Source organism: Cnephaeus nilssonii (assembly GCF_951640355.1).
Source record: "Cnephaeus nilssonii genome assembly, chromosome: 19".
Lineage (NCBI taxonomy): Eukaryota > Metazoa > Chordata > Mammalia > Chiroptera > Vespertilionidae > Cnephaeus > Cnephaeus nilssonii.
Genome location: NC_137090.1, coordinates 43,351,164 through 43,377,741, shown reverse-complemented (window position 1 = coordinate 43,377,741; position 26,578 = coordinate 43,351,164). Strand labels below are relative to the sequence as shown.

Genomic DNA, 26,578 nt, shown 5'->3' with positions numbered 1-26,578 from the left:
CTCAAAAGAAATTTCAATCGTTGTACTGCTGATATTTGGCTCTGTTGACTAATGAGTTTGCCTACCACTGCTCCAACCAAAGGAAGGCTGGCCACCGTGCTGTGTCGGTCATTTTCCTATGCGCTTGCTGGGTCCCTGACTGCTCCCTCCCGCATGGAGCCGGGAGCGGGGGGGGGGGGGGGGGGGGGGGGTGAGCACACTCACCTGCACCACGAGCAGGCGCCTCAGGAAGCCATCCAATCGCACAAACACCAAAGAAGACTGGAAATCCCACACCCTGACTTCCTGGCTCTCCTTGAAGTAAGTGTGGAGATCCTCCCTTCTGTCCTGAAACACCTGCTTGAAGAAGTTCAAGGTGTCCACGACGACTTGCAGTTTTCTCTGACTTTCTTCCACTTCGCTTTTCAGGAGGTCTTCTGGGCTGAGATAATCAGAGGCCTGGAACGCAAACGTTCGTGTCACGAAGCCTGGTTGCAAGTGAGGGACATCCCACAACTTTGCCAACTCCAACTCTGACCTGAACAATAGCCCAAGTATTTTTGAGAAGCAAACTACAGGAAACATGTGACTCCATCCTCAGTTCCACAGGTGGATTGGGACCTGGGATCAAGCCAAATAGTCAGTGATTGGCTTAGGTATGGGCAAGTGACCAATCAGAGACAAGGAAACACCGTGAGTCTTTCATGGGGCCAACTGGGGCTGGGCAGGTATTATTTCCCACCTGTTCTCTGGTGACTTTCTGACTTTCTATGGTGAAATAATTTGAGTGCGAGAATTCTTTGAACCATCATTATTTCCCTGTCTCTAACAGACCTGAACCTGGAAGGCTGCGAGGCTGCAGCTGTTGGACAGCCGTCTTCACCACCACAGGGAGGGGCAGAAATAACTGGGTCCTGATGACACCACCTATGACCTGTAGTAAGCCAGGGCTGAAGCCAGACTTACCTTGGACTTTCGAGGTACATGAGCCAATAAATTACCTTTTTTTGGTGGGCTTTCCTTACACTTTCAACCAAAGGAGTCCTGGCTGACAAACATGGAGTGATGGAAAAGTGCTGGTCTAGGGGTCAAGCAACCTGTCTTTGGCCGGGTGACCTTTGGTGACTTAGTTAAGTTCCTGGAGCTTTAGCCCACATCTTTAAATAATAATAATCATTATTGTTATAATGATTATTATTATTTAATGAGGCTCTCCCTGCCTACCTCACAGAGTTCATCTGAAAATGACCAGGATCATAAAGGTCACAGCAATTTGGAACTTGCAATGTGCCTCATAGATGTTAGTTATTATTAGCTCCTCTTTAAACGCATTCATTGTTTCCTCAGGGTCACAGCTCCTTAGAGGGAAATGAAGCCAATTCTGGGGGGAAGATCACCCACACCTCCTTAAGGCTTCCTGTTCTAGTCACTGGCACACTCCTCGGGGCTTATGCTTGCCTGGCTGATGCTGTAAGGGTCCCTAGAGGAGAAGCACCAAGTTTGTGATCTTAAAAGTTGCTTCTCTGTAGCTCACAGACAGCGAGTTCTTAGCATGTGCAGGGCATGCTGTAAGCCATGCATGCCCACATCAGAGCCTCATAGACATCCGCTACCCTTTGAGATGGTCCTCTTGTTACCACTGCACAAAGAGGAAGGTGAGACACAAGAGCAGACAATCAACTTGGCCAAGTACACAACACAAACAAGTGGTGACACAGGGTTTGGCACGGAGATGCCTGACACCAGAGATGGCATTCCTAAGTGTTGGTCTTCACTGCTGTCTGGCCCTAGCCTGGTGTGGCTCAGTGGATAGAGCATTGGCCTGGGGACTGAAGGATCCCAGGTTTGATTCTGGTCAAGGGCACATGCCTGGGTTGCGGGCTTGATCCCCAGTAGAGGACATGCAGGAGGTAGCCGATCAATGATTCTCTCCCATCATTGATGTTTCTATCCCTCTCTCCCTCTCCTTTCCTTTCCTCTCTGAAATCAATAAAAATATATTTAAAAAAATAAAGTAAAATAAATACCAGTCTGCGAGCACAGATCATCAGGAGGTTGAAGTTCACCACCCCTGCCCTTCAGCAGCCCCCGGGCTTTGGGCAGAGGGAAAGGAAGGCTGTGTTGCAGCACTACTGAAAACGTCGGTCTTGCCGGCTTGTGATTAGTAAAATAACTCGAGAGGGAACCCTGTGGATCATAATTGTTTCCCTGCCCTGAAAATGCCCACTTTACTCTCCTCTGTGACTCCATGCCACCCAGCCGCCAGGGAGTCAGTGGGGACCCTGGGGGACCCACCTGCTGGATGAGAAGGTTGCAGATCTCCTGGAGCAGCACAGTGAGCCGCCCCGGGGAGCAGTAGGACTTGCACGTGGCCCAAATCAGACAGACCACGTGGAGCAGAGGCCGCAGCCGAGGCTTCAGCTCCGGGAACTCCACGGCCTCGAGGGCTTCCAGGTGGCGGCGGAGCGGCTTCAGGTGCGTGTGGATGTCCTTCGCCTCCATCAGAGCTGGAAGGAATGAGAGAGTCATCCTCCCTGTCTGAAGCTCAGAGCCACCAAGTTGGAGCCCTGGTGCCCGGGAAGAGAAGGATCTGAACTTCCTAAACCAAGAGAGCCGAGAGAAGGCTGATGAGAGCTCCCTATTAGTCTATGTTGCTCTTGTTCTTTTCCCTCCATTGTACTGTTGCTTCCAGTTTTCCAAGGTTCTCCATTGTCCAATCAATTCCACTTCAGACAATCTTGTTCCCACACATTTTCCTACATTCTTTTGCCCTCCTTCTTTATCACTCTTTTCCAATCCATACCCACCGATTCAGAAATATTGCCTTTCCTCTTGTCTCTTCAGTCCATCAGTGAGTCGATGCAAACCCCTGATCTGACTAATAGAAATAATGCACATCAAATGCCTCTAAAATATTTTTATTATTCAGAGATCCCATCAAAATTTCTGACCACGTCTCCACCTAACTCCTTTAACCAAAAGTTCTTTCCTTCCATCATCCAAATTGAGTTGTATATTTCAAGGATTTTTATTTTTATAGCAGTGTTTACTATAACTGCATTTTTTCCAATTTATTTTCTTTGTCATTATATACTCTACTACAAATAACTTTTTGAAGCTGACATGGGGAACCAAATCTTTTATAACAAAGACTAATGTGAATGATCATAGTCTATTAATCTATTAATGTGAAAAATATATTTGGAGCTCAAAATAACCAACTCATAAATATAACTTTACTGCACATTGTTTGATTTCAGAGCCCAAATTACAGTCATTTGCATATCTCCCTTATGATATTTCTCATGTCTGCATATGACCTGTAGTATTTACTCAAATGTTTTCTGAGTTGACTCCCATTTTAACCTAAATAAAATCATATAAAATGAAAACTTCAAATCCCTAACATATATGGAAAACTGCTATCACCAAGAACAGTTACCCTTAACATTTTTATATGTGCCTGTCCATATATCTCCCACAATAACTGCTCATACCAATAGTGGTACACAAGCTCCTTTTGGGGGACACCTGAATCATTTGTATTGGACTTAAATTGGGAACAATTGATTCCTCTGGGACACAAAATCTCTCAGTGAAGCAATAAACTGAAGAGGTACCTGTTCCCAGGCAGCTCTTTGTGCTGCAGGGCAGACTCTGGGGTAACATTTTAGGGCACAGAGGGACCTCAAAGACTAGCTACTTATGCCAGTTCTTCTCTGCTATAGGGAACATGTCAGAAACTCCACCACTGGAACTTTCCTTCCTGGGGCTGAGCGGTTTTCAAACCCCACATCATGAGGAGAAGAAAGTGGGATGAGGGTTCCACACTGAGCTAGGACACAGGATACTCCCCTCTTTAATGGAACAAATAGGCCTTAATTAGTTCTATGTTTTGGACTTAGGAAGAAAATTGTCTTTAAAGAAAGAGTGCTGGTAGAGAAAAAAAATGTTTGAAAATCACTGCTTGGATTAAGCGTAAATCACATGAAATTGCAAATACCTTTCAAAGCACATTCTGACCTACAAGACTGAAGAGGTAGGAGGAGGTCTGGGAAGAGGAAGGAAGGAAGCAAAGTGCCCTGGTGAGGGGAGAGGGAGCCCGGAAAAAAAAATTTACCTGCTTCTAATTATAGACTTTGCTGGCTCTGCAATTTTGACAAGGGGCAATCTTGCCTGGTGCTCAGATGGCCAGGAAATTGCAGTCCCTCTGACAGTAGGAATGGAAAAAGCAGAATGGAGCCAGCAGTGGCATAAAGCCTTCTCAAGAGGCCAGGGCGAAGGGGCCTGAACCCCAGAGGTGAGAGATAACAACATGCATTGTACAGTGTGGCACAGTCAGCAAAACACTTCCATCTCTACTCAATCACAGCAGCCCGAGGCAGTGGGCGGGAGGTGTGTGCACGATATCAGGGCATGCACTAAAGCCCAGGTGTTGTTCCCTAGGTCACAGAGTGGTGGAAATGCAAACAGCACAGGTCGCTGCTTTCCTGCTTCTAGATCTGGCATTGTCACACTAGGTTGTGTCAGGTGGAGGGTCGTAAGGACTTGAAGCTGCTGAAATCTGAGAGAGAAGATAGTTCAGCACTAAATAAAGAATTCAAGGTAAACGCTTTTATGCAAATACTTGCTGCACCTCACCTGCTGTGACATCTCTGCACATGGCTTGGAAGGCTGGGAAGTAGCTGCTCTGAAGCCTGTCCAGGAGCCCCACCATGCTCCTCACCTTTATCGTTCTTAGTTGATCGTAAATGTATTCCAGGTCCTCAGACCTGCAACGCCGTGGAGAAGGGGAGTCCAGGTGAGCATCGGGAAACTCAGTCCCCCTGTGACGACCCACCCCCAGGCAGACAGAGAGCAGCCCTGCTCAGGGCGCTCCCACCGAGGCTGGCTCCTGCACGAGCAGCCAGGGCATCTGTTCCCAGGACAGTGAGGGCAAAAGCCTGAGCAGGGAACATGGTTCAAAGGGGCAGCCCCGGGAGGCAACAGCAGGGGAACCTGCTGTGAACATCTGGTGGCTCCAAAGCTTGGCAGCTGGAGGTCATCAGCTCTTGCAGCGAGGTTTGGGGTAGCGGGGGTGGAGACGCGTGTCAGAGTGAAGCTGCTGGAGAAGGGCCTGCGGCAGGTTAGCAGAATGGTCAGAAACCATTCCTCCCAACAGAAACCAGGCGAGAGCATGGGACATCTCAGCATGGTGGCACCAACAGGGCACCATACCTGGTCATGTGATATGGACACTCCCCACTCAAGAGGAAGACAGGGACATCTGCTTCAAACATCTGCCTCCTTTTGAGTAAAAGATTACTCAGCACAATGATGAATAGGAACAAGGAAATGGGAAGGTAGAGCGGGAATCAGCAGGAGCAATAATTAGGTCTTTCGGGGACTCTGTGGGGCTGGCACACAGTGGACGATGGGCTTTCTAGGCCTGCTAACGATTGGCTGGGATCTACGAGAGGCTATTCTGCAGCCAAGTGTCAAAACCCCTCTTTTTCTGCAGATCCTTACAAAAAGTGTGTGTATATAGCCTTGACTATCCCAGGAGAAAGGAGTACACAAGTACAAATACACATAAAAGAGAGTTAATTTTACATGTGGTTGAAAAAGGCTTTGAAGACATGTCAGAAAGTATACTGACTCCAGACCACAAAAGAAGGGGCAACTATTGAACCCTAAGGACAGGGTACATCTCCCAGAGCACAGGAAAACTGCATGACCCCAATGACACGGAGCTGTCTGCTCCAGGGGAGATGAGAAACACCTGGAGGTGGAACCACACTCCATGGCTGGCTCCCCCAGGCCAGCATCCTCTGTAAGACGGCTACCTACTCGCCAAGGTTTGAGCATATGCCTACCTGCTCTTCCAGAACTCCAACTCCACCCAGGGGGTGGGGTTTTCTCCTTGGAAGAGTGGCTGGGAAGATTCCTTGTTGAGGACCACCTGCACCTGGCGACTCCACTGGATCACTGCAGACTCAATGGCATAGATGACGGACTTATCCATGGAATCCAAGCTGTGAAGGGCACAACAAGTCTCCTGAAACGTTGGAAATTACAAGGCTAGGTGGCCTGCAAACAAAATGCCAAATTTTTTAAAAACAGGTGGGGAATTCCATCTAGTCCAGGCATTCTTATCTTTTGTTGGACAATAGATTGATGGGTACTCAATTAGGAGCACACGTCCTCTCCCCAGACAAAACGCTTATGCGTGCATGCATACACAATTATTCAAGACAGGATCCACCAGCACTCAGAAGGCTAGTTGAAGAAGTTTGAATTCTGTCAATACAGAAATACACTGGACCACCCAACCCTTGCTCGAATCCCACTAATGTCAGCAGCCTCCCAACTTGACAAGCAGTGCATTCCTCAGTGATCAGTCCTCACTGGGAGAAAGTGGGTCTCTACACCGAACACATCTACCTCCCTGTGATGTCCTCATTTTAGTCTTAGTTCTGACCTCTGCATCAAGAGGAAATAGGTTACTTCCTCCTCCACAAGGCAAACCATTAGTCATCTGAACGCCAAAATTAACTTCACTTTGTCCTCACTTTCCCAGCAAAGAATGGGATTCCCAGGCAATCTACCTTATATATCTTTTTAATAACCAAAAACAGGAGTACTTTAGAAGGCATTAAAATAAAAAATATATTTTGGTTGGCCTTCTCACTAAGTCTTTTTTTAAATTTCTTTATTGATTAAGGTATTACATATGTGTCCCCATCCCCCCATTTCCCTCCAACCCCCCCACACACACACTCATGCCCTCACCCCCCTGTTGTCTGTGTCCATTGGTTAGCCTTATATGCATGCATACAACTCCTTTGATTGATCTCTCCCCTTTACCCTCACCCTCCCCTACCTTCCCTCTGAGGTTTGACAGTCTGATCAATGCTTCTCTGTCTCTGGATCTGTTTTTGTTCATCAGTTTATGTTGTTCATTATATTCCATAAATGAGTGAGATCATGTGATATTTATCTTTCTCTGCCCGCCTTATTTCACTTAGAATAATGCTCTCCAGTTCCATCCATGCTGTTGCAAATGGTAAGAATTCCTTCTTTTTTTACCACAGCATAGTATTCCATTGTGTAGATGTACCACAGTTTTTAATCCACTCATCTGCTGGTGGGCACTTAGGCTGTTTCCAAATTTTAGCTATGGTGAATTGTGCTGCTATGAACATATGGGTGCATATATCCTTTTTGATTGGTGTTTCTAGCTTCTTGGGATATATTCCTAGAAGTGGGATCACAGGGTCAAATGGGAGTTCCATTTTTAGTTTTTTTGAGGAAATTCCGTACTGTTCTCCACAGTGGCTGCACCAGTCTGCATTCCCACCAGCAGTGCACGAGGGTTCCTTTTTCTCCACATCCTCTCCAACACTTGTTGTTGATTTGATGATGATTGCCATTCTGACAGGTGTGAGATGGTACCGCATTGTCTTTTTGATTTGCATATCTCAGATAATTAGTGACTTTGAGCACGTTTTCATATGTCTCTTGGCCTTCCTTCTGTCCTCCTTCGAAAAGTGTCTATTTAAGTCCATTGCCCATTTTTTTAATTGGATTGTTTATCTTCCTTTTGTTAAGTTGTATGAGTTCCCTGTAAATGTTGGAGATTAAACTCTTATCGGTGACAACATTGGCAAATATGTTCTCCCATGCAGTGGGCTTTCTTGTTGTTTCCTTTGCTGTGCGCTTTTTATTTTGATGTAGTCCCATTTATTTATTTTCTCTTTAGTTTCCATTGCCCTAGGAGCAATATCAGTGAAGAAATTGCTTCGGCATATGTCTGAGATTTCGCTGCCTGTGGATTCCTCTAGTATTTTTATGGTTTCCTGTCTTATGTTTAAGTCCTTTATCCATTTTGAGTTTATTTTTGTGTATGGTGTAAGTTGGTGGTCTAGTTTCATTTTTTTTGCATGTATCTGTCCAATTTCCCCAACACCATTTATTGAAGAGACTGTCTTGACTCCATTGTGTGTTCATGCCTCCTTTGTCAAATATTAATTGGGCATAGTGGTTTGGGTCAATTTCTCGGTTCTCTATTCTATGCCATTGATCTATATGTCTGTTCTTGTGCCAGTACCAGGCTATATTATGAACAGTGGCTTTGTAATACAGCTTGATATATGATTTTGAGATCCCACCTACTTTGTTGTTCTTTCTCAGGATTGCTGCAGCTATTTGGGGTCTTTTTATTCCAGATGAATTTTTGGAAAGTTCGTTCTAGGTCTGTGAAATATGCCATTGGTATTTTAATGGGGATTGCATTGAATCTGTAGATTGCTTTGGGTAGTATGGACATTTTGATGATGTTGATTCTACCAATCCATGAACACGGTATGTTCTTCCATCTGTTTACGTCTTCCTCTATCTCTTTTTTCAGTGTCCTGTAGTTTTTTGCATATAGGTCTTTTACCTCCTTAGTTACGTTTATTCCTAGGTATCTTAATTTTTTTTGGTGCGATGATAAATGGGATTGCTTTTTTAGTCTCTCTTTCTGTAAGTTCATTATTGGTGTAAAGAAATGACATAGATTTCTTGGCATTAATTTGGTATCCTGCTACATTGCTGAATTCATTTATTAAGTCTAATAATTTTTTGATGGAGTCTTTAGGGTTTTCTATGTACAATATCATGTCATCTGCAAATAAGGACAGTTTTACTTCTTCTTTTCTAATTTGGATGCCTTTTTTCTTCTTCTTGTCTGATCACAATGGCTAGTACTTCCGGTGAGAGTGGGCATCTCTGTCTTCTTCCTGTTCTTAGGGGAAATGGTTTTAGTTTTTGTCCATTGGGTATGATGTTGGCTGTGGGCTTGTCATATATGGCTTTTATCTCGCTAAGTCTTAAATGAAAACTGTTCATGTCAAGAACTCAGCACCCAAATGACAAAGAAAGGGAGTATATCATTCACATTTTCATTCCAGAAAACCACCTTCACTTAATTTAATCAAATTCATATTTGCTGAGCACTGATAGTCACAAGTGATTACAGAAGGTATTAAAGGGGGAAGATACTCAACTTCCTGAAATATGACCCATCCTTTTAGAAAATTATCAAGTTTGAACAAAGGGAGATAAACTCAGTAATGATTATATACACATACACTGAATGTTATGTTAGAATATAAAAGGAACAGGAAAATGGTAATTTGTATTTTTTATTGTGAAAATGGAATATTTTTATTAAACTACAATAAGTTTTCAGGTTAATTGGGAAATTGCTTTAAATTATATATGCAGCAAATTACTTCCAATAGCAAAAACTCATTATAAAGTACATTGCCATCTCTTGCATTACTTATTCTTCAGATCAAACCATGGGCCCTAAATACACAACAATGACATTGGGAAGCTCTGGCATTAGGGCCATCTGAGCTCATGCAGGAAGGTGCCTGTTGCCACAAACACATTAGTCTCAGGCACCTGTGGCCAGTTGGCATTCGGAGATTTGCCCATCTTCTTTGATGGAGGTCATCCAACTTGGAAGTTGCCCACTTCAGCTTTTATTATAACCCCGTCCCCCCAGATCCTCCTGAAAGGTGCATGTCTAGTAATCGTGGATATCAGCAGGCCTTGCATTTTGATTCCTAGCCAATCCTCAATCTCAGGTCTCTCTTATGTGGTCGTAGTAGCTACCATTCATTAAGCACCACTATTCTGTGCTTTACACTGTCCTAAGAGCTTTAGAGCTGCCATCTCACAAGAACTCTGAGTATGAGGCAGGTGCTGAGGTCATCTCCAGTCTACAAATGAGAGAACTGAGGCTGGGAGAGATTGAATGATTGCTCCCAAGTGGTCTGGCCCATAGATGGCAGAGCCTGTTTTAAAAGCTAGGATCCGGAGCTTTGCGCTAAGTTCTACGTAACCTTGCCTCATAGCCATTGCCATTTTATGTCGGGCACTCAGGGAAATGACAGACATGGTGGATTCTGTCATGGTTGTCCATCCATCCATCCATGTTGCTGTGTTGAACCAACAAAACATTTTAATATTAGAATCCAAAACATCAAAAAGATGACTTTCTTACTACTACCAACAATGGCTTAAAATGAAATAATGAAATTGTCATAGGTATTTTTATTTTAGCGAACCAGCAAATGAAATTCTCATCTGTGTTTGAGTAATTCCCTCCACCTTGTTAGGAGTTGCCCCTCTCCCCCCGCCCTGACCTCCCCCCGCCCCCCCCCCCCCCCACACACACACACCAAATAAACCACCAACAAATCCTGGGTAGAATATAACAAAATATATCATTTAGATACATAGCCTGGCTTGAAAGAAAAAGGAAAATCCCCATGGGACAGAAGCAAAGAAAGCTTGCAGCTGGAATGGTACACGGAATAAACGAAAATGGCAGCTATAACTCCTTAAAGGGGACGAGGCTGGGGTTCTGATGCCATTCAGGCACAGGAGGCATGGACTCCACACTCTAACAAAGGCAGATTTGTTTCTTTTGGAAAACATCCCCCCGACCTGAGGAAAGTCTCCGGCTGCAGGGGGAGGAGGGTCTGAGTTAGTTCTATGATGTCATGTGCTGGGTGAATGCTGGGAAGTGCGTGGCTCTCTCCCAGGGCGGACCTGGGCCCTTGCCAATGATGAGACACTGTCCCGATAAGCAAAATACTGACATCTCTGTGGCTGCTCTCAGCCCTGAAATGATTCTGGATGGAAAAGGGCCGTGATGCTGCGATAGCTTTAAAAGACTTCAGGCTGAGGGACTGGGGCGAGGGCAGTAATCAGTACAAAACACACAGTACACGGATGTTGGCAAACAGCAGAATAAGGAGCTGTGCAGAGTCAGGAACAGAAAAGTTGTAAAGAAATCATTCAGATTATCCAGTATCTCCCGTATCTGAGGCCCATATGCCCGGGCTGGTGGCACTTACACGGTCTCACTCTCAGAATCCACAAACTCCATGTTTTCTGAGCCTACGGGAAGAGGCAACAAAGTTTTCCCCCTCACTTGCTCAAGGAGAACCATGAGGTCACACTGGAGGCTGTGGGCATGCCGCTGGACATCTTGACGTACCACAGGGGGCCAGTCCAGGTGGTTCTTCCCATTGGCCAAGATGGGGATAACGACCTGCAACAGAGGTGCACAGGAAAGAAAGGCAGGCATTCTACTTACGAGGCCTTAGAGAAAGACTATTCTGAGAAAGGCCTAAAAAACTATACACACCTTTTGCAAGCCTCTGTGCCGTGAGGCCTAATATTAAGAACTAACATTAGGTACTGCCTTGACACCTGATACAATCAGGAGAGTCTCAAACAGCCTGTATTCCAACTTTCCTTTCCTATTTAGTCCTACGTAGGTCCACCCGTCAAACAGTCCTCCTTACCAAGGGGACCAGGGCATCAGGTCTCTGCCAGCCAGGGGAATTATTCAAACGAGCCAATTGCATCCTCCCACCAAATACAGTGGGAACCACACACTCTTGATAGCACAAAGCTTGCCTTCCACAGCCCCTGGTTGTTCGCTCTGTTCCCAAGGGCAACCCCCCTGTGGCCCTGTGTGGCATGGTGTCCTCCTCCTGTGGGCTGTGAGGGTAGGTGACTGATAAACTGCTGTCAGTCTCATTTGACCTGTCCCATAACCCTAGGGCAGGAGTCCCTACCTAATCAACAGGGTGAATAGGTGGTGACTGAAACAGTCACAAAGGCCAGAGGCAAAGCATCGGACAAATGCAGGTGAAGATGACCATCTGTCTCCTGTGGGTGAGGCGGCATCTTAAAAGGTAAAGCAAAGTTGAGCATCCTGAAGCTGTCTGTAGGGTGAACATTAGTTAGTTTTGGACACCCCGAAATAGTTCCTCTTCTTTTTTAAAAAATATATTTTATTGATTTTTCAGAGAGAGGAAGGGAGAGGGATAGAGAGTTAGAAACATCGATGAGAGAGAAACATCAATCAGCTGCCTCCTGCACACTCCCTATTGGGTATGTGCCCGCAACCAAGGTACATGCCCTTGACCGGAATCGAACCTGGGACCCTTGAGTCCGCAGGCTGACGCTCTATCCACTGAGCCAAACCGGTTAGGGCAATTCCTCTTCTTTTGGTGCCCATCTGCAGAGCCAGAGATGAAGATTGTAAGTAAATCTGAACCAATGAGAGTCAGGACGAGTCTCCTATCTGAACTTTGGAGGAAGAGAGTGTTCTCTTTTCTATGAGTGGCCATCATGCTACCATGTGGAGCCTTTGGACAGGGTCGATCTGGAGAAGAGGGAGTTTACAGAAGGAGAAAGACCAAGGCCTGTGACATCATTTGAGCTCCTGCTCTTGAACTTTTTGAACTAGTTTAAATGGAGTTTTCTATCACTAGCAACTTAAAAAGTTGTCATTAATACAACTCACTAGGAAACTCTGTCAGTCTAACGCTCACTCTAATGGAAAGGGAATGCTACAAAGAAAAACAGAAAATCCAGGAATGTGAGTAGGAACTGTTAAGTAAATAATGAAGAAGAAACATGGACTTATGATTGGTTGGGTTCTCTATATGACCAATAAGTCTGCATGGCCATAAAATAGAATACATGGATCTAACATGTGAAATCCAAGAGGATGATTGATCCATGTCTGGTCTGTCTGAAAGTAATCATTGAACTGAGAAGTTATAATCACAGGTGAACAGAGAGTTCCAAGGAATAAAATGTCACAAAATGAGCTCTTCTCACATTCATGTTGAGAAAGGACTCTTTGGACCTAGGGGAGAAAGGATAAATAAGAGAGGGGAAAGAGTATAAACAAGAATTTTCCTAAGATCTCAAAGGCAGGTACTGTATCTTATTTGATCTTTATATACACACAATCCCCCCTTGGATCTGGCATATAGAATGTTCATAGAAAAACTGAATGTATTTCTGTCTCAAGAAAAAGTGGTAGATGGGTTTGGGTTGGACTTTGGAGGGCTTTGAGTGAAAGGAAGATAATGAATGTGAACTTTCTATGAAATTAAAAGCAACCCATTCACTTATTCAATGAATATTTACGGAGCATCTACTATGTGTTAGTACTGTTTTAGGAAGTACTAACTAATGTTCACCCTACAGACAGCTTTAGGCTGCTAGGAAGATATACCAGTGAACAAAACATGAAAAGATGACTGACCTCACAAAGTTTATATTCTAGTGGAGGAGTCACAATAAGGTCTGCATGGCGGGTGGGGGGGGGGGGGAGGCGGGGCGGGGGAAAGCAGGTGGGGAGGATCAGGGATGTGGGATGGAGGGGTTGCAATTGCAAATGGAGAGATTGGTTCAGGCATCATTGAGAAGGTAACATTTGAACAGAGACTGGGGATGAAAGTGCTGTGTATATTCTTGGGGCAAGTATATTGTGGTTGGAAGGAACAGAGAATGCAAAAGCCCTAAGGTGGGAGTGTGCCTGGAAGGGTCAAGGAGCAGCGTAGAAGCTGGAACAAGGTAAGAAGAGTAGGGGGGAGTAAAGGGGGTCGAGTTACATGCAGCCCTGCCTGTAGAATTTTGATTTTTACTCTCAGAGAAATGGAAAGCATTGAAGGGTTTTGAACAAAGGAGTGGCATGATCTTTTTTCAGTAGGATCACTCCAGCTGCTGTGTTGAGCCTAGACTCTAGGGGGCAAAAGTGGAAAAAGAGATCAGCAAGTTATTCCTACAATACAGAAGACAGTGGCTTGGCACAGGGGGGAGTGGAGGAAATAGTAAGAAGTGCTCTGGTTCTATGCACATTTTGAAAGCTCAATCTATGTGATTTCTTAATGAATTTGTTGTGGGACCGGGAGAGGGGGAGAACAGCAGTGAGGATGACTTCAAGGCTTGGGATTTGAGCAACAGGAGGAATGGAGCCGCCATTAACCCATGTGGGGGAGACTAAGGGTGCTGTAAGTTCTCAGGGGACGTTCGGGAATGTGTGCTTGGACACATTAGAATTTTATATATCTACTGGACTTCTCACTGGAGACACTGAGTAGCAGTTGGATATGGTAGTTAAGAGTTCAGAGGAGCAGAAAAGGCTGGAGGTAACAAATTTGGGAGGTGGCAGATACAGATGGTTTATAAAACTCTACAATTAAAAGGCCAAGGAATGAGCCCTAGGGATCTTCAATTTTGAAGAGTTGAAAGGAGAGGGGGTTATCTTCAGTGGAAACTGAGAAGAAACGCCCACAGCGACAGAAGGAAACCAGAGGTCGAGGGTCCTGGAAGCAAGTGAAGAAAGTTCTTCCAGCAGGAGAGGGTCATCATGAGCTGGGCCAAATCCTGCTCACAGGTCAAGCAGGAAAAGGACCGATAAACGCCCATTTAATCTAGTCTAGTGGAGGTCATTGGTGAGCCTGACAAGTTCTTTACTTTCTCTCCTTAGCAGTATGAGGGTAAAAGCCTGATAAATGAGTATGGGATAAAACAGGAAATGAATGGGACACAACAAGAATACTCATATTCTAGACAATTTGCTATGTAGGGGACCATAGAAATGAGACGGTAGGTGGTGGGAGGAATGAGGATTTTGTTTGATGAGAATTATCTAGTGGAGAGGGGAAAAATAAGAATCCAGGAGACGGGAGAATTGTTGGTGCTGCCTCCTCAGGATGACAGTGGATGGGGTTCAGAGCCAAAGTGGCAGTGTTAGTTTTAAGGTTGGCAAAGGCTGACAGCAGACAGCCCATCTGCAGCAACAGAAGGCATGGCAGGGTATATGAATACAGATATTGGCATATGAGGTAGATAAGAGTTTGTGGAATTTTTATTTTATTGCTTCCATTTTTTTAAACCAAGGAAGAAGCAAGAGCATCACAGAGTGAGGTGGAGAGAAGAGCTTTTGGACATTTGAGGTGGAAAAAAAAAAGTGTGCAATAGTGATGAGAAGAGCAAGAAAGGAATTGGAATAGGAGTGTGGGGTGTCTGCTAGGAAGCATAAAAGGTCTACTAGAGGTTCCGGGTCCTGAGTTTAAAGTGGATGCTGTTGGTTTTTCACAAGCCCCGTTCAGCTTCATGGGTGCTGGGGTGGAGTAGGCGGAGTTGGATTTCATCAGGATTGTCATTTTGCCAAACCAGTGCAACAAAGCAAGGCACAGGCCAGTCGGGAGTTTATGCAAGAGAATGATGAGAACGATGGAGCCCAGCACTCAAGGTGGGTCAGGGGGCAAAGAGCACGGGTGTGGGTGAGGGGCAATGGGAAGGCGCAGGATCAATGGGTTGGAGGTGCTGGAAGGTCATGGGCTTGTAGTAGTGGGAAATAGGTGGGAGTGAGCTGAAAAGACGGGCGCAGTGGTCAGAGAGGGATGGTTATTGGTAATGCAAGGTCTTGGGAAGAGATGGTTAAGATAGGGCAGGGATAAGATCACTGGATAAGAAAGTTCAAGGCCAGGTTATTGAAAGGATCATTCATGTGTCTGGTGAAATAGCCACATGTTAACACAGGAGTAACCTTGGCTCCCCGAGTCACAGGGAACTGGGAGCCCAATCCTGAAGGAGTGAGGGCAGTGCCATCGGTACATGATGCAGCAATGAGGACAGAGGGTGGCTTCATCTGATGGCATGAGATCCAAACTGGAGGCTTTCAACATGAGTCTGGAAGCAGCAAGGGGAAAGGAGAACATGCAGCCCACCTCCAGGCTCAGAGGCAGAGGGGTCAGGGGGGAGTACAATTCAGTACCCCCATGAGAACTGGATTTGGACAGAGCAAGGTGGCAAGGATCGGTCAGAAAAGTGAGGAAGCTTTCAAGCGGGATGCAGAGTGTCAATAATTCCTGTCCTGTATGGATTACACTGTTCCCGGTATCCTAATATTTTATTTCTAAGTTTCATAACAACCCTACAAGGTAGTTTGACCCTGACAGAGATGAGCTAACCTGCTCACATCACACTGATGAATTTGACAGAATCAGGAGTTGTGTTTTGTTTTTAATGTATCAGCATTTTTTATGTTTATTCCTTCTATTTAGTTATATCCCTCTAGGTTGAAACACCCAAAACAGAAAATTATATTAAGAGGAAAAGCATTTAGCTAGATAATAGAACATATTATTGTAACATTTCCCCAATACTATTCATCCTATTTTTATCTTAGTACCCTTTTCTTATTTTTATAAATTTTATTTTTTAATTATAGTTTATATTCAATATAATTTTGTATGAGTTTCAGGTGTAAAGCATAGCGGTTAGGCAATCATATATAAAGCTATCCCCCCAATATTTATAGTACCCACCTGGCACCATTATAGATATTACAATATTAGAGACCCAGTGCATGAATTCGTGCACGGGTGGGGTCCCTCGGCCTGGTCAACAATCGAGGCCGATCAGGGCTGGCCAGGGGTAGGGACCGTGGGAGGTTAGCCAGCCACGGAAAGTTGGCTGTGGGAGTGCACTGACCACCAGGGGGGGCAGCTCCTGCGTTGAGTGTCTGCCCCCTGGTGGTCAGTGTGCATTATAGCTACTGGCCGGTCTTCCAGTTCTCCAGTTGTAATGGTTGCTTAAGCTTTTATATATACAGATTATTGACTCTATTTCCTATGCTGTACTTTACATCCCCATGGCTACGTTGTGACTACCAATTTGTACTTCTTAATCCCTTCACCTTCTCCCTCAGCCCCCTCCTCCTCTGGCAACCATCAGTCTGTTCTCTGCATCTATGAGTCTGTTTCAATTTTGCTTGTGACAGAGCCAGCATTCGAACCCAGGTCCGTCATACTGCAAATCCCATGCTCTCTCTACAAAACACAGACCTTCAAAAAGGATCCCAGTTTCAGAGCTCTAGGATAGATAAGCTGGCAGCAGGGAATAAAATGGCTTGGAGAAGGACTTCCTCCTCTGGTCAACATCACCCCTCATGCACCCCCCACCTACCCCCACCCTCATCTACCCCCACACAGCATGGGAGACTGTCAGCCAGGCGGGGCCTTTTGGTTTAGTGACGCAGAGTGGAGAGGTGGAAGGACGAGGGGATCCATAGGTAGAGAGGAGAGTAGGGAGGGGAAGGACAGGGCTTCAGGGATGGGGGTGAGCAGAGTTCTGAGGTGGCTCGGGATCAATTTCAGGGTGCATAAAAGAAGGTGGGAGAAGAGTGGTTGAATGGCCTAAGAATTGCTGTTAGAAGTTTTGAGAAATAAAAGTAAATGCCTGGAGGTATTTTTAAAATAATTTTATTTACAGTTTTCCGTAGATAACACATTTACATGGTGCAGATTTTAAAAGGACAAAAGCTTTTACAGTGGAAAGTAAGTCTTCTACCTACTCCGGTACCTCAGTCACCATGTTCCCCTGGTGGATTACTCTGTTAATGAGTGTCCTTCCTTCCTGCGGTCCTTCCTTCCTTCCCTACCTCCCTATTTCCCCTCCTTCTCCTTATCTCCCTTCTACTTCCTCTATTCTCCATCTCCCTCTCTCCTTCCTTCCTTTCTCTCTCTTTTTTTTTATCAGAAATGATAGCTTACTATACATAAAACTACACCTTTAAAAATTATCTTAAATTGCAGCATTATCCACAATAGCCAAGCGGTAAAAGAAACCTAAATGCCCATGCATAGATGAATTGATAAAGAAAATGCGGTATATTCATAAAATGGAATACTATTCAGCCTTAAAAAGGGAGGAAATTCTGTCATGTGCTAACACATGGATAAACCTGAGGACATTACATGAAGTGAAATAGCCAGTCACAAAAAGACAAATATTGTCTGATTCCATGTATATGCGATATTTAAAGTGGTCAAATTCAGAGACCACTTTATGTGGTCAAATTCAGAGACCACAAAGTAGAATGGTGGTTGCCAGGGTTTGTGGGGAGAAGGGGCAGAGGGTTGTTGTTTAGTGGGTGTAGAGTTTCAGTCATGCAGGATGGGGGGGGGGGGGGGGGGCGGGCGTTCCGGGGATTTGTTGCACAATAATGTGTATGAGTTGACAGTATCATACTCTACACTAGAAGCTGTTGGGAGAGTGAATTTTATTTGTGTTTATTTTAAGGACTGTTTCATATCAATCATTCCTTTTAATTACAGATGGACCTCCATTCATCCAGTGGCCTACTTATTTGTGTGTTTCCAATCTCTTTTCAACCCATCAGTGAAAATTCTTGAACATTTGAGGGTTTGAATTACTTTTGCTTGCTGGACTACACCTCCTATGCCATGACAAAACTGAGATGGGACTGCTGCCCCCCACACACTTTAGGTCTAGTTCCACCTCTGAATCTTTGTTCAATCGCTCCTCATACCTGAGAGTTACCTTGCTATTTTTCCTAACTCTTCTCCTTTGTTCAGGAGCCAGTTTAACGCTTGAGGCTAAGCATGGCGCTCACAACACATGGATAACTCTCCTCTGAACCCAGGACACTGCTATCATCATCTCTCATGAGGGGATTCGATCCAAGCTTGGACTTCTGCAGGCATGGTGTTCGACAGGGCACAGCAGTAAAACCACTCCAGCTGTTAAATGCTGGATGACTTCCATATCTACCGAGAAACCTAGCTTTCCTGGGTCCCCTGAGAACTCCTCTCACCCCAGACCCTTCCGGGAAGTTCTCCTCTCCCCACAGCCTTCTCATAAGGCAACTACAGGGCCAGCACCTGACTTAGCAGGAGCCTCCAGGACGCGATTGGTGGCATTGGGGCCAATGTGCCTCCGCCCTAGTCAGACTAGTGTTAGGTACTTTAGATATATGATTAATTTCATGGGTGAGGTCCTGTCTATTTCTTTGGTATTCCTCATAGCACCTATCACGTGAAACATTATTTAGCCAGTACTCTGTGAATACTTATTTCATGATCTGCAACATCCGGGCATCGAGCCTCCAGAAGCACACACATTCTACTTCCAGGGAAGTGTGCTCCCATTCCGGAACCGTCTAAAACCCCAAGAATCTTTCCTGAGCGCCCTTACGTCTGCTGCGCTCTCCAGGCCCCCGCTGTGGTGCCGCCAAGCATTCCACATCTCCCAGATCTTCCTCCCTGAGCCCCAGGCACACCCCTCCAAATGCTTGCTGGACATCCCAACTTGGATGCCCCAATCTGTCGGGGCACAGGGCTGGCTGATTTGGGCTTATGGTTGGTAGTGGAATGAAAGAGATAAAAATCAAAACCCAACCATTCTCCCTTTTAACTCTTCCCCAGAAGTAAACACCGTTTACAGCCTCACCGACCCAAAGAAATGCCCCCTCCTTCACCACTTCCGGTCTTCCCCAGTGCCCGTTTACAGGAGATCAAGATATAGAGCCTTAAAAGGGGGCCAGGCCCAGCAACTCTTCACGCTGACGCCCCTGCCCTGGCTTGAACCCTGCCCAGGACAGCACCTAGTGGTGGTCCTCTCAGTCTCACTCTGACCTGGCCCTCCTCAGACTTACCCAGCTCGCCTCTCAGGTGACACCCCGGGGTCTGAGTTTCCACCCATCCTCGCCCCCACCCACCCGCCTTTCCAGATTCAAACTCTGCAGGGGTCCAGGTTCTCCAGGGCCCCGCCCCGCCCCGCCCCGCCCCGCAGGCCCCGGCTCCGCCCCCGGGCCCTCCGCCCCGCCCCCTCCCAGGCCGCAGCCCGCGCAGGGTCACCATTACCCTCACCTCAGAGAACAGCGCGGCCAGGTGTTCCAGAGGCGCGGCGGGCACGTCCCCGCAAAGCACTGCGCCGCGGAGGCTGCAGGGCCCCGGCGGCTCGGGCCTGGTGCGCAGGAAAAAAAGCCCCTTGGCGCGAGGCGGGCCGGACTCCGGTCCCGCGTCCAGCCCCGGCCACAGCGCCAGGCCCCCGGGCCCGGGCCGCACCACCAGCAGCGGCCGCGGCCCCTCGGCAGCATCGCGGCCCAGGAAGGCTTGGAGCAGCTGCTCCGCCTCGGCCGTGCCCGCGCAGCGCTCCCAGGCCCCGGCAGCCGGCCGCAGGCTCCGGGCCACGCAGGCCCCCAGGAGTCGCAGTCGCGGGTCCACGCCGGGTTCCTGGTCCGCGTTCTCGGACAGCGCAGCCGGTTCCGCCGCGCTCGGCATCCCGCGCTAACTCAGGCTGGCGGCGGTTTCCTTGGCGACGGGGACGCGGCCGGGACTCCCTCCTCTGCTCCCCTCCTATTGGGCTCCTGGCTCCTGGCCCCGCCCCTTTCAGTCTAATAAGGTAGGAGAGGGACGTCAGGGCGAAGGGGTGGGTTCGCGTCGCTGTTGCTAAGAGACCAGCCGACGCTCCTATTTAGTGTTTGGTCTCTTGGATTGTAGGTGCTCCAGGGTGATTGTCTTGGTCAGTGGTTTATTGTTGAGGTGCGCGGAGGGGAGGTCAAGGATATAAATGCTGTTAAAAATCCTGCTGGCTAAGGTCATATTAAATTCTTTAGAAGTCTCCAGACACTGAAAATATTATTGTTCTCCAATCTATTTCCTAAATGTGTAATTCAAACTTTAAAACAATGTCAAATCATAAAAAAGATGTAAGGGAATTCAATGAAGTTTTTATTTCTTTGGAACAGTGCTTGTATGGCTATTGGACATTTGAAATGTACTGGGATGACTGAGAAACTGGATTTTTAATTTTATTTAAATTTAATTTCGATCAGTAGCTATCATATTGAACAGCTCAGCATCAGCATGTTAATATAAGTTGTAAAAATGATATATCCTTAGCTTCGCGCTTTGTCCATGCTTCAAGTTTAAACTGACAAATGTGGACTCAAACTCTGAGATCACTGATTTCCATGAATATGGCCCCATCAGTTCTCAGCAAAGCACCATTAAATATGTAGGATGTTCAGAGCCTCCCCATCCTGCCCAGGTTTCTGTCTTCAAAAGGGGATACCTTGAAGCACCTTTCCTGACCTCAGAAATTAGCATTCGCCACCTGCTGAGTCCTTCTCTATCAGGATGTAGATAGCTTAGCCCTTTACATGCAGAATGGGACGAGGAAAGGGACAACTGAGGCAGCATGAGGCCTGCAGGTCTGAAATAAGCTCCCCTCTGCCCTTCCACCCTGCTTTTAGTCACCAATCAGAGAGTGCAGAGTTCTGGGTAAAAGGGACATGGATAATGGGCTTCAAAGGAATAGTAACAGAATAAGCACTTCTCAAAAGCAGCTCAGCTAACAAGAGCCCCTCAGGAAAAGCTAGTAGCTAGAAGATAAAATGACGGATTTCATAATAACTGGGGCACCAGAGGTATTGTGATGAAAATATCCACATTAGAAAATGAATTCCTATGTTTATAAAGAGAGTTTTATCATTGCTAGATTAAACAGTAGGCAGACCAGCTATGAGTAAAGGGACAAAGCAAAGCACTGAAACAACTTTTAAGATGGCTTTGATAATCAGCCTATCAAAAAAAGAATTAGGGAAAAATAGAAATGTTGGGGGCTTCTTACAAATATACTTTTCTAGAGATTTTACTTTTCACATAGGCAGGCACCATTGCCGCTTTAATGCTTAGAACCTCCAAATGTGTCAATCCTGCTCATGTTTTGTATATAGAGTGAATTCAGGGTCATTAAGTTCCTGCAAACCCTTCAAATAAAGTTTCTACCACCTCTACGATGGCCTATTTTGCCCTTCATTCTCTTTGTTCCTTTGCTCCAATTTACATAAAAATAGAAACACAGGCACCTGTGAAGATTACTTGAAAATGTCTGTGTGAGTGAAGGGTCCTGAACACTGGCAGTCCAGCTTTTGCTTTTTTTCTTCTAACATCACACCTTAATGTCCTTTTTAGGAGAGATTTGGTGATTGGGAAGGGCGGGGGGGCATGTATATGGGAATTATTGAAAACAATTGGCATTGTCTTTATCCTATCTGATAAAGAGGGAATATGCTAATTGACCCTCATGCCATCACAAAGATGGCGGCACCCACAGTCAATAAGGAGGGAATATGCTAATTGACTGCCCCACCCTCAAAGATGGCGGCACCCACAGCCAATAAGGAGGGAATATGCTAATTGACTGCCATGCCCTCAAAGATGGCAGTGCCCACAGCCACAAGATGGTGGCACCCAGTCCCCTCAGCCACGCCAGGGCAGCAGGCACACGGCAAGGCCGGGCCTGCCCCCAGGCGGGCCCGGTCTTGCCGTGTGCCTCCCTCCGGAGTCCCCTAGTCCCCTCAGCCTCCCAGCCACCCATGGATGGCTGGAGATGTAGGCAAGCCTCGGATGGAAGCTTCCCAGCTGCCCAGGGCCAGCCTGAGATACAGGCAAGCCTTGGATGGCGGCTGCTCAGCCGCCCAGGGTCTCCTGAGGCTCAGGTAACCAGGGCTGGCCGAGGCTTGCGCTGTTGGCAGTGGCAGCAGCAGAGGTGTGATGGGGGCATTGCCTCCCCCTGATCGCTGGGTTGCCTCCCGCCCCTGAGGGCTCCCGGACTGTGAGAGGGGGCAGGCAGGGCTGAGGTACCCCCCTCCAGTGCATGAATTTTCATGCACCAGGCCTCTAGTACTATATAATTATGGTTAAAAGATGAAGTAAGAAAGTATATTAATTATCTATTGTGTAACCAATTATCCCCAAAGTTAGCAACTTAAAATAGCAATAGACATTTATTATCTCGCATAGTTTATACTGGGTTAGAAATTTAGGTGCAGTTTGCATGGTGCTTCTGGTTCAGGATCTCTTATCCTTTGCTCCAAGATGCCAGCAGGGGCTACATCATCTGAAGGCTTGACTGGGGCTGGAGGAACCACTTCTAAGATGCTGCACTCATGTGGCTGGTGAGTCCCTGCTGGCTGTGGGAGGGGCTTTCGTTTCTCTGTAGGTGGTGCTCTCCATTGGGTGCTTGAGGGTTCTAATAACGCTATGGCTGTCTTCCCCTAGATCCGTGGTCGGCAAACTGCGGCTCGCGAGCCACATGCGGCTCTTTGGCCCCTTGAGTGTGGCTCTTCCACAAAATACCACGGCCTGGGCGAGTCTATTTTGAAGAAGTGGCGTTAGAAGAAGTTTAAGTTTAAAAAATTTGGCTCTCAAAAGAAATTTCAATCATTGTACTGTTGATATTTGGCTCTGTTGACTGATGAGTTTGCTGATCACTGCCCTAGATCAACTGACTTAAGAGACAGACAGAAGGCACAGTCTCTCTGATGACCTAGCCTTGGAAGCCACACACTGTCATTTCACAATAATCCTGCTAGTTACAGTGGTCCACCCCACTCAGTATAAAAGGGAACTATACCAGGGTATGCACACGAGGAAACAGGAATCATTGGGTGCCATCTGAAAGGCTGGCTATTTACTACAAAAGGTGTTAAGGAAAATATTGAGGTTTTATAATTGTTCGAATGAAATCATTTCCTTTTCAAAAATTAGAAACAAACTTGCTTCCTTGAGCATAACAATTTTTATATCAGATTTTTTGCTTGAAATGACTATGCATAATTTCTGTTCAACACTTTCTAATAATGGCCTCTCTAAATTCGGGATAGTGATCATTGACAAGAAATTTGTTCACACAAGCAAGTAATACAAAACTTGAAGCCTTTTACAATCATTCAAAAATTAATAGTTGACATATTTATAGAATCTAACAGCTCTTCCTGTTCTCTCTTGACAAATGTTATGTTGAAATTTCTGTGATGCTACTACTGGGTATTGAGTATTAGTCAACCTTTTTATGTCAAATATTTCAAAGCAATGATGAAGTTTTAATTCAAAGAATGTGCACGCCTTGTTACAGTAGTCTCCCAGCAGCCATCTCGATGCCACTAAATGAAGACGTTGGACACAAAGAGCAGATGCATTGCATCCATGTACAGAAAGAGAGTCTAGGCTGCATGGGGGCTCCATCCAGGAGACATGCTTAAGAATATGGAGTGTTGCATTGTTCACAACAACAAAATCATGGGAAACAAACCAAATGTTCATCAATGATAGAATGGAAACATAAATTGCGTATATCATTCATAGAATAAAATACCATACAGCAGTGAAAATGAATGGACTACAGCTGTATGCATCAACATGAATGAACCTCAGAAGCAGAATGTTAAACAAAAAAGGACAAGTTGTAGCTGAATACATTCAGTTTAGAATTTTTAACCAAATGAAATGAACAATATTTTGTTACATATACATATACACTGAGTGGTCAGATTATTATGATCTCTGAATGCATAATAATCTGGCCACTCAGTATATATATGTATATATATATATATATATATATATATATATATATATATATATATATAGGGCCCGGTGAATGAATTTGTGCATAGGTGGGGTCCGGCCAGCCTGGCCAGGGGTAGGGGACATGGGCAGTTGGCCGGCCTGCCTGCTGATCAAACTCCTGGTCGAGGGGACAATTTGCATATTAGCCTTTTATTATATAGGGTATACTCTGAGTGGCCAGATTATTATGTGTTCAGAGATCATAATAATCTGGCCACTCAGTGTATGTATAGTAATCTAGAGAAAAGTAAAGGAATGATTATCACAAAATTCAGATTTTGATCACATGTCTTTGGTGACAAAGAGGTACAGGATGGTGAGAAGCACACAGGGACTTTTATGTTCCTTGTAATGTTTTATTTCTTAACCTAGATGATGGGTTTTAATTTTATCATGCTTCTTAAACTATACATATATTAAGTAATTCTTTGTATGTATGACATTGTATGTGTGTATAATGTATGAAGTATCACAATTTACATAAATAAAAAGAGATGGACGTGGCATTTATTACCCTCAATGTTGTGGGGCCATTTCAGTTCCTGGAAATAAATGGTAACAATTTAATAGATTTACAAAATTATACATCAGACTAGAGGCCCATTGCAGGAAGATTCATGCAATAGGCCTTCCTTCCCTTGGCTTCCAGCACCTGTTTTCCTCCAGCACCTGAGACGCAGGCCTTCGCTCTGGCCGGAGTCTGCTGCCTTTGCTGTAGATTGCAGCCAGAGTCTGCCTTCTTCGTCTTTGCTGCAGGTTCGTTTTTGCTACAGATTCTGTAGTCTGTAGTCTTCATCTTCGCTGCGGCCAGAGTGCCACTCCTGTAGATCCCTTCGCCCCCTGCCCTCCCTCTCATAGCAGGCGTCCTGCTCCACTTGGCCACTCCGGAGCCTGGAGCAGCTGGGTGGCCACCATCTTTGTCCTTCTAATTTGCATATTCCCTCCTGATTGGCTGGTGGGCGTAGTGGAGTGATGGTCAATTTGCATGTTTCTCTTTTATTAGTGTAGATATCTTTACACTTTTAATTGATTAGTCTTACAAATGCTGTGATTAAGTCTGTTAGGTGATTTCCTTGTCATCACATTCAACAGGCACTGTTCAACCCCTTCTTACAGTACTTGTTGGCTCTGTTCAGCCCAGCAGATTGCAGGTTCACTGTGGGGAAACGCACTGTTCTAGTCTCAGCTTCCATGACAAGCATCCCCTCATTCTCTGACTACTCTCTTTTGTGTGTTCCTTCAGTATTAATATTGCTTAGACATCTCTCAGAGCTCCTGGTCTTCTTACTTTAAAATCACTTCTTGTATGAACTTACTCATCCAAAGCAGTAATTCTTCCCTTTATGCCAATGTCCCCCAACCCATATTTCCAGCTCAGAACTAGGTGTATAACATTTGGGGCTAATACCTGTTTTCCCCTCAAACCTCTATAGAAACTGATCCACTGCTTTCTAAAGCCAGTGGATTTTTGTTCCTTTGTAAGTAACTTTTATTTTTATCCTCATGTGAGAATATGGTTATTGGTTTAGAGAGAGAGAGAGAAACATCAATTGGTTGCCTCCCATACATACCCCGATCAGGGGTAGAAACTGTAACCTAGGTATGTGCCCTGACTGGGAATCAAGCCCACAACCTTTTGGTGTATGGGATCATGCTCCAACCAATGGAGCCACCTGACCAGGGCCTTAGGTAGCATTTTGAAACCACATGATTGTTTAAAAATTCTTTTCTCTCTTTTTATTTTTGTAATTCAGAAAAAGTGTTTTAGGGTAAAGCTAAATCCCATTGAGTTGATTTTTGCCTGAAATTATGAGAGCCCTTTCGGTTCTCATAATAACGTGTTTCTTCACAGCAGGGAGGATTGTTCTATGGAATCTTTGATTATTACTTATTTTCCATTTGCACTTTCTGGTCTGGTTTTCTGGTAATGCAAACTGATAGAGTGTGCTAACAATTACAAGTAGGGGATACATTGTCAAATACTAATTGAGGTTTTTCATTCATATGTTGTCCTGTGGCTCTTCCCTCCGTGAGTTAGTGACATTTTAATACCTCAGGGGAGTGTGGATACTGCCGAAAATAGTCCATTGAATTTCTGAATGGTCTTTAAACACACAGCAGAGACAATAGCCTTGAAAGCCATGCTATTTCTTTTCTTTTATTGTAAGAGTAAAACACTTCGGAAGGAGAAAGGGTTTATGTTGTATTGCTCATTTCTTTCAACTCCAAGTGCTTGGCTTTGAATATCGATGGCACCGTCTGGAAGGCTGAGAGTTAGAATGCATATGCTAAACTGTGGGTGGATAGGAGTGCATGGCTATGTGACAAGCAGATTTCCTTAGGAGAAGACATAGAACTCTTTCCAGGATTGGGGAGGGGCTGGAGAAGCAAAGTAGAAGACAACTTGGAAATGGCTGTAGAATTCTTGACCCTTTTAAGGAGAGTCCAGGAAAGGGGATGCATGACAACTACTACAGAAATGATTGGGGGTCCAGGGGAAGGGGCCACTTGAGCTTGGCTTC

General features: G+C 45.5%; 1 protein-coding gene across 1 annotated transcript in view; it reads right to left on the bottom strand.

The window, feature by feature from the left end:
• The window catches only part of DNAH9 (dynein axonemal heavy chain 9), a gene marked incomplete at its 5' end in the record, with an annotated part of 343,516 nt that extends 323,594 nt beyond the window's left edge, over nt 1-19,922 (bottom strand). The window contains 6 exons of the mRNA XM_079798920.1: nt 205-438; nt 2,275-2,486; nt 4,621-4,751; nt 5,835-5,993; nt 10,875-11,071; nt 19,509-19,922. Coding sequence (XP_079655046.1) covers nt 205-438; nt 2,275-2,486; nt 4,621-4,751; nt 5,835-5,993; nt 10,875-11,071; nt 19,509-19,922 — 1,347 coding nt within the window. The remainder of the gene's footprint in view (nt 1-204; nt 439-2,274; nt 2,487-4,620; nt 4,752-5,834; nt 5,994-10,874; nt 11,072-19,508) is intronic.
• Between the last annotated feature and the right edge of the window lie 6,656 nt (nt 19,923-26,578).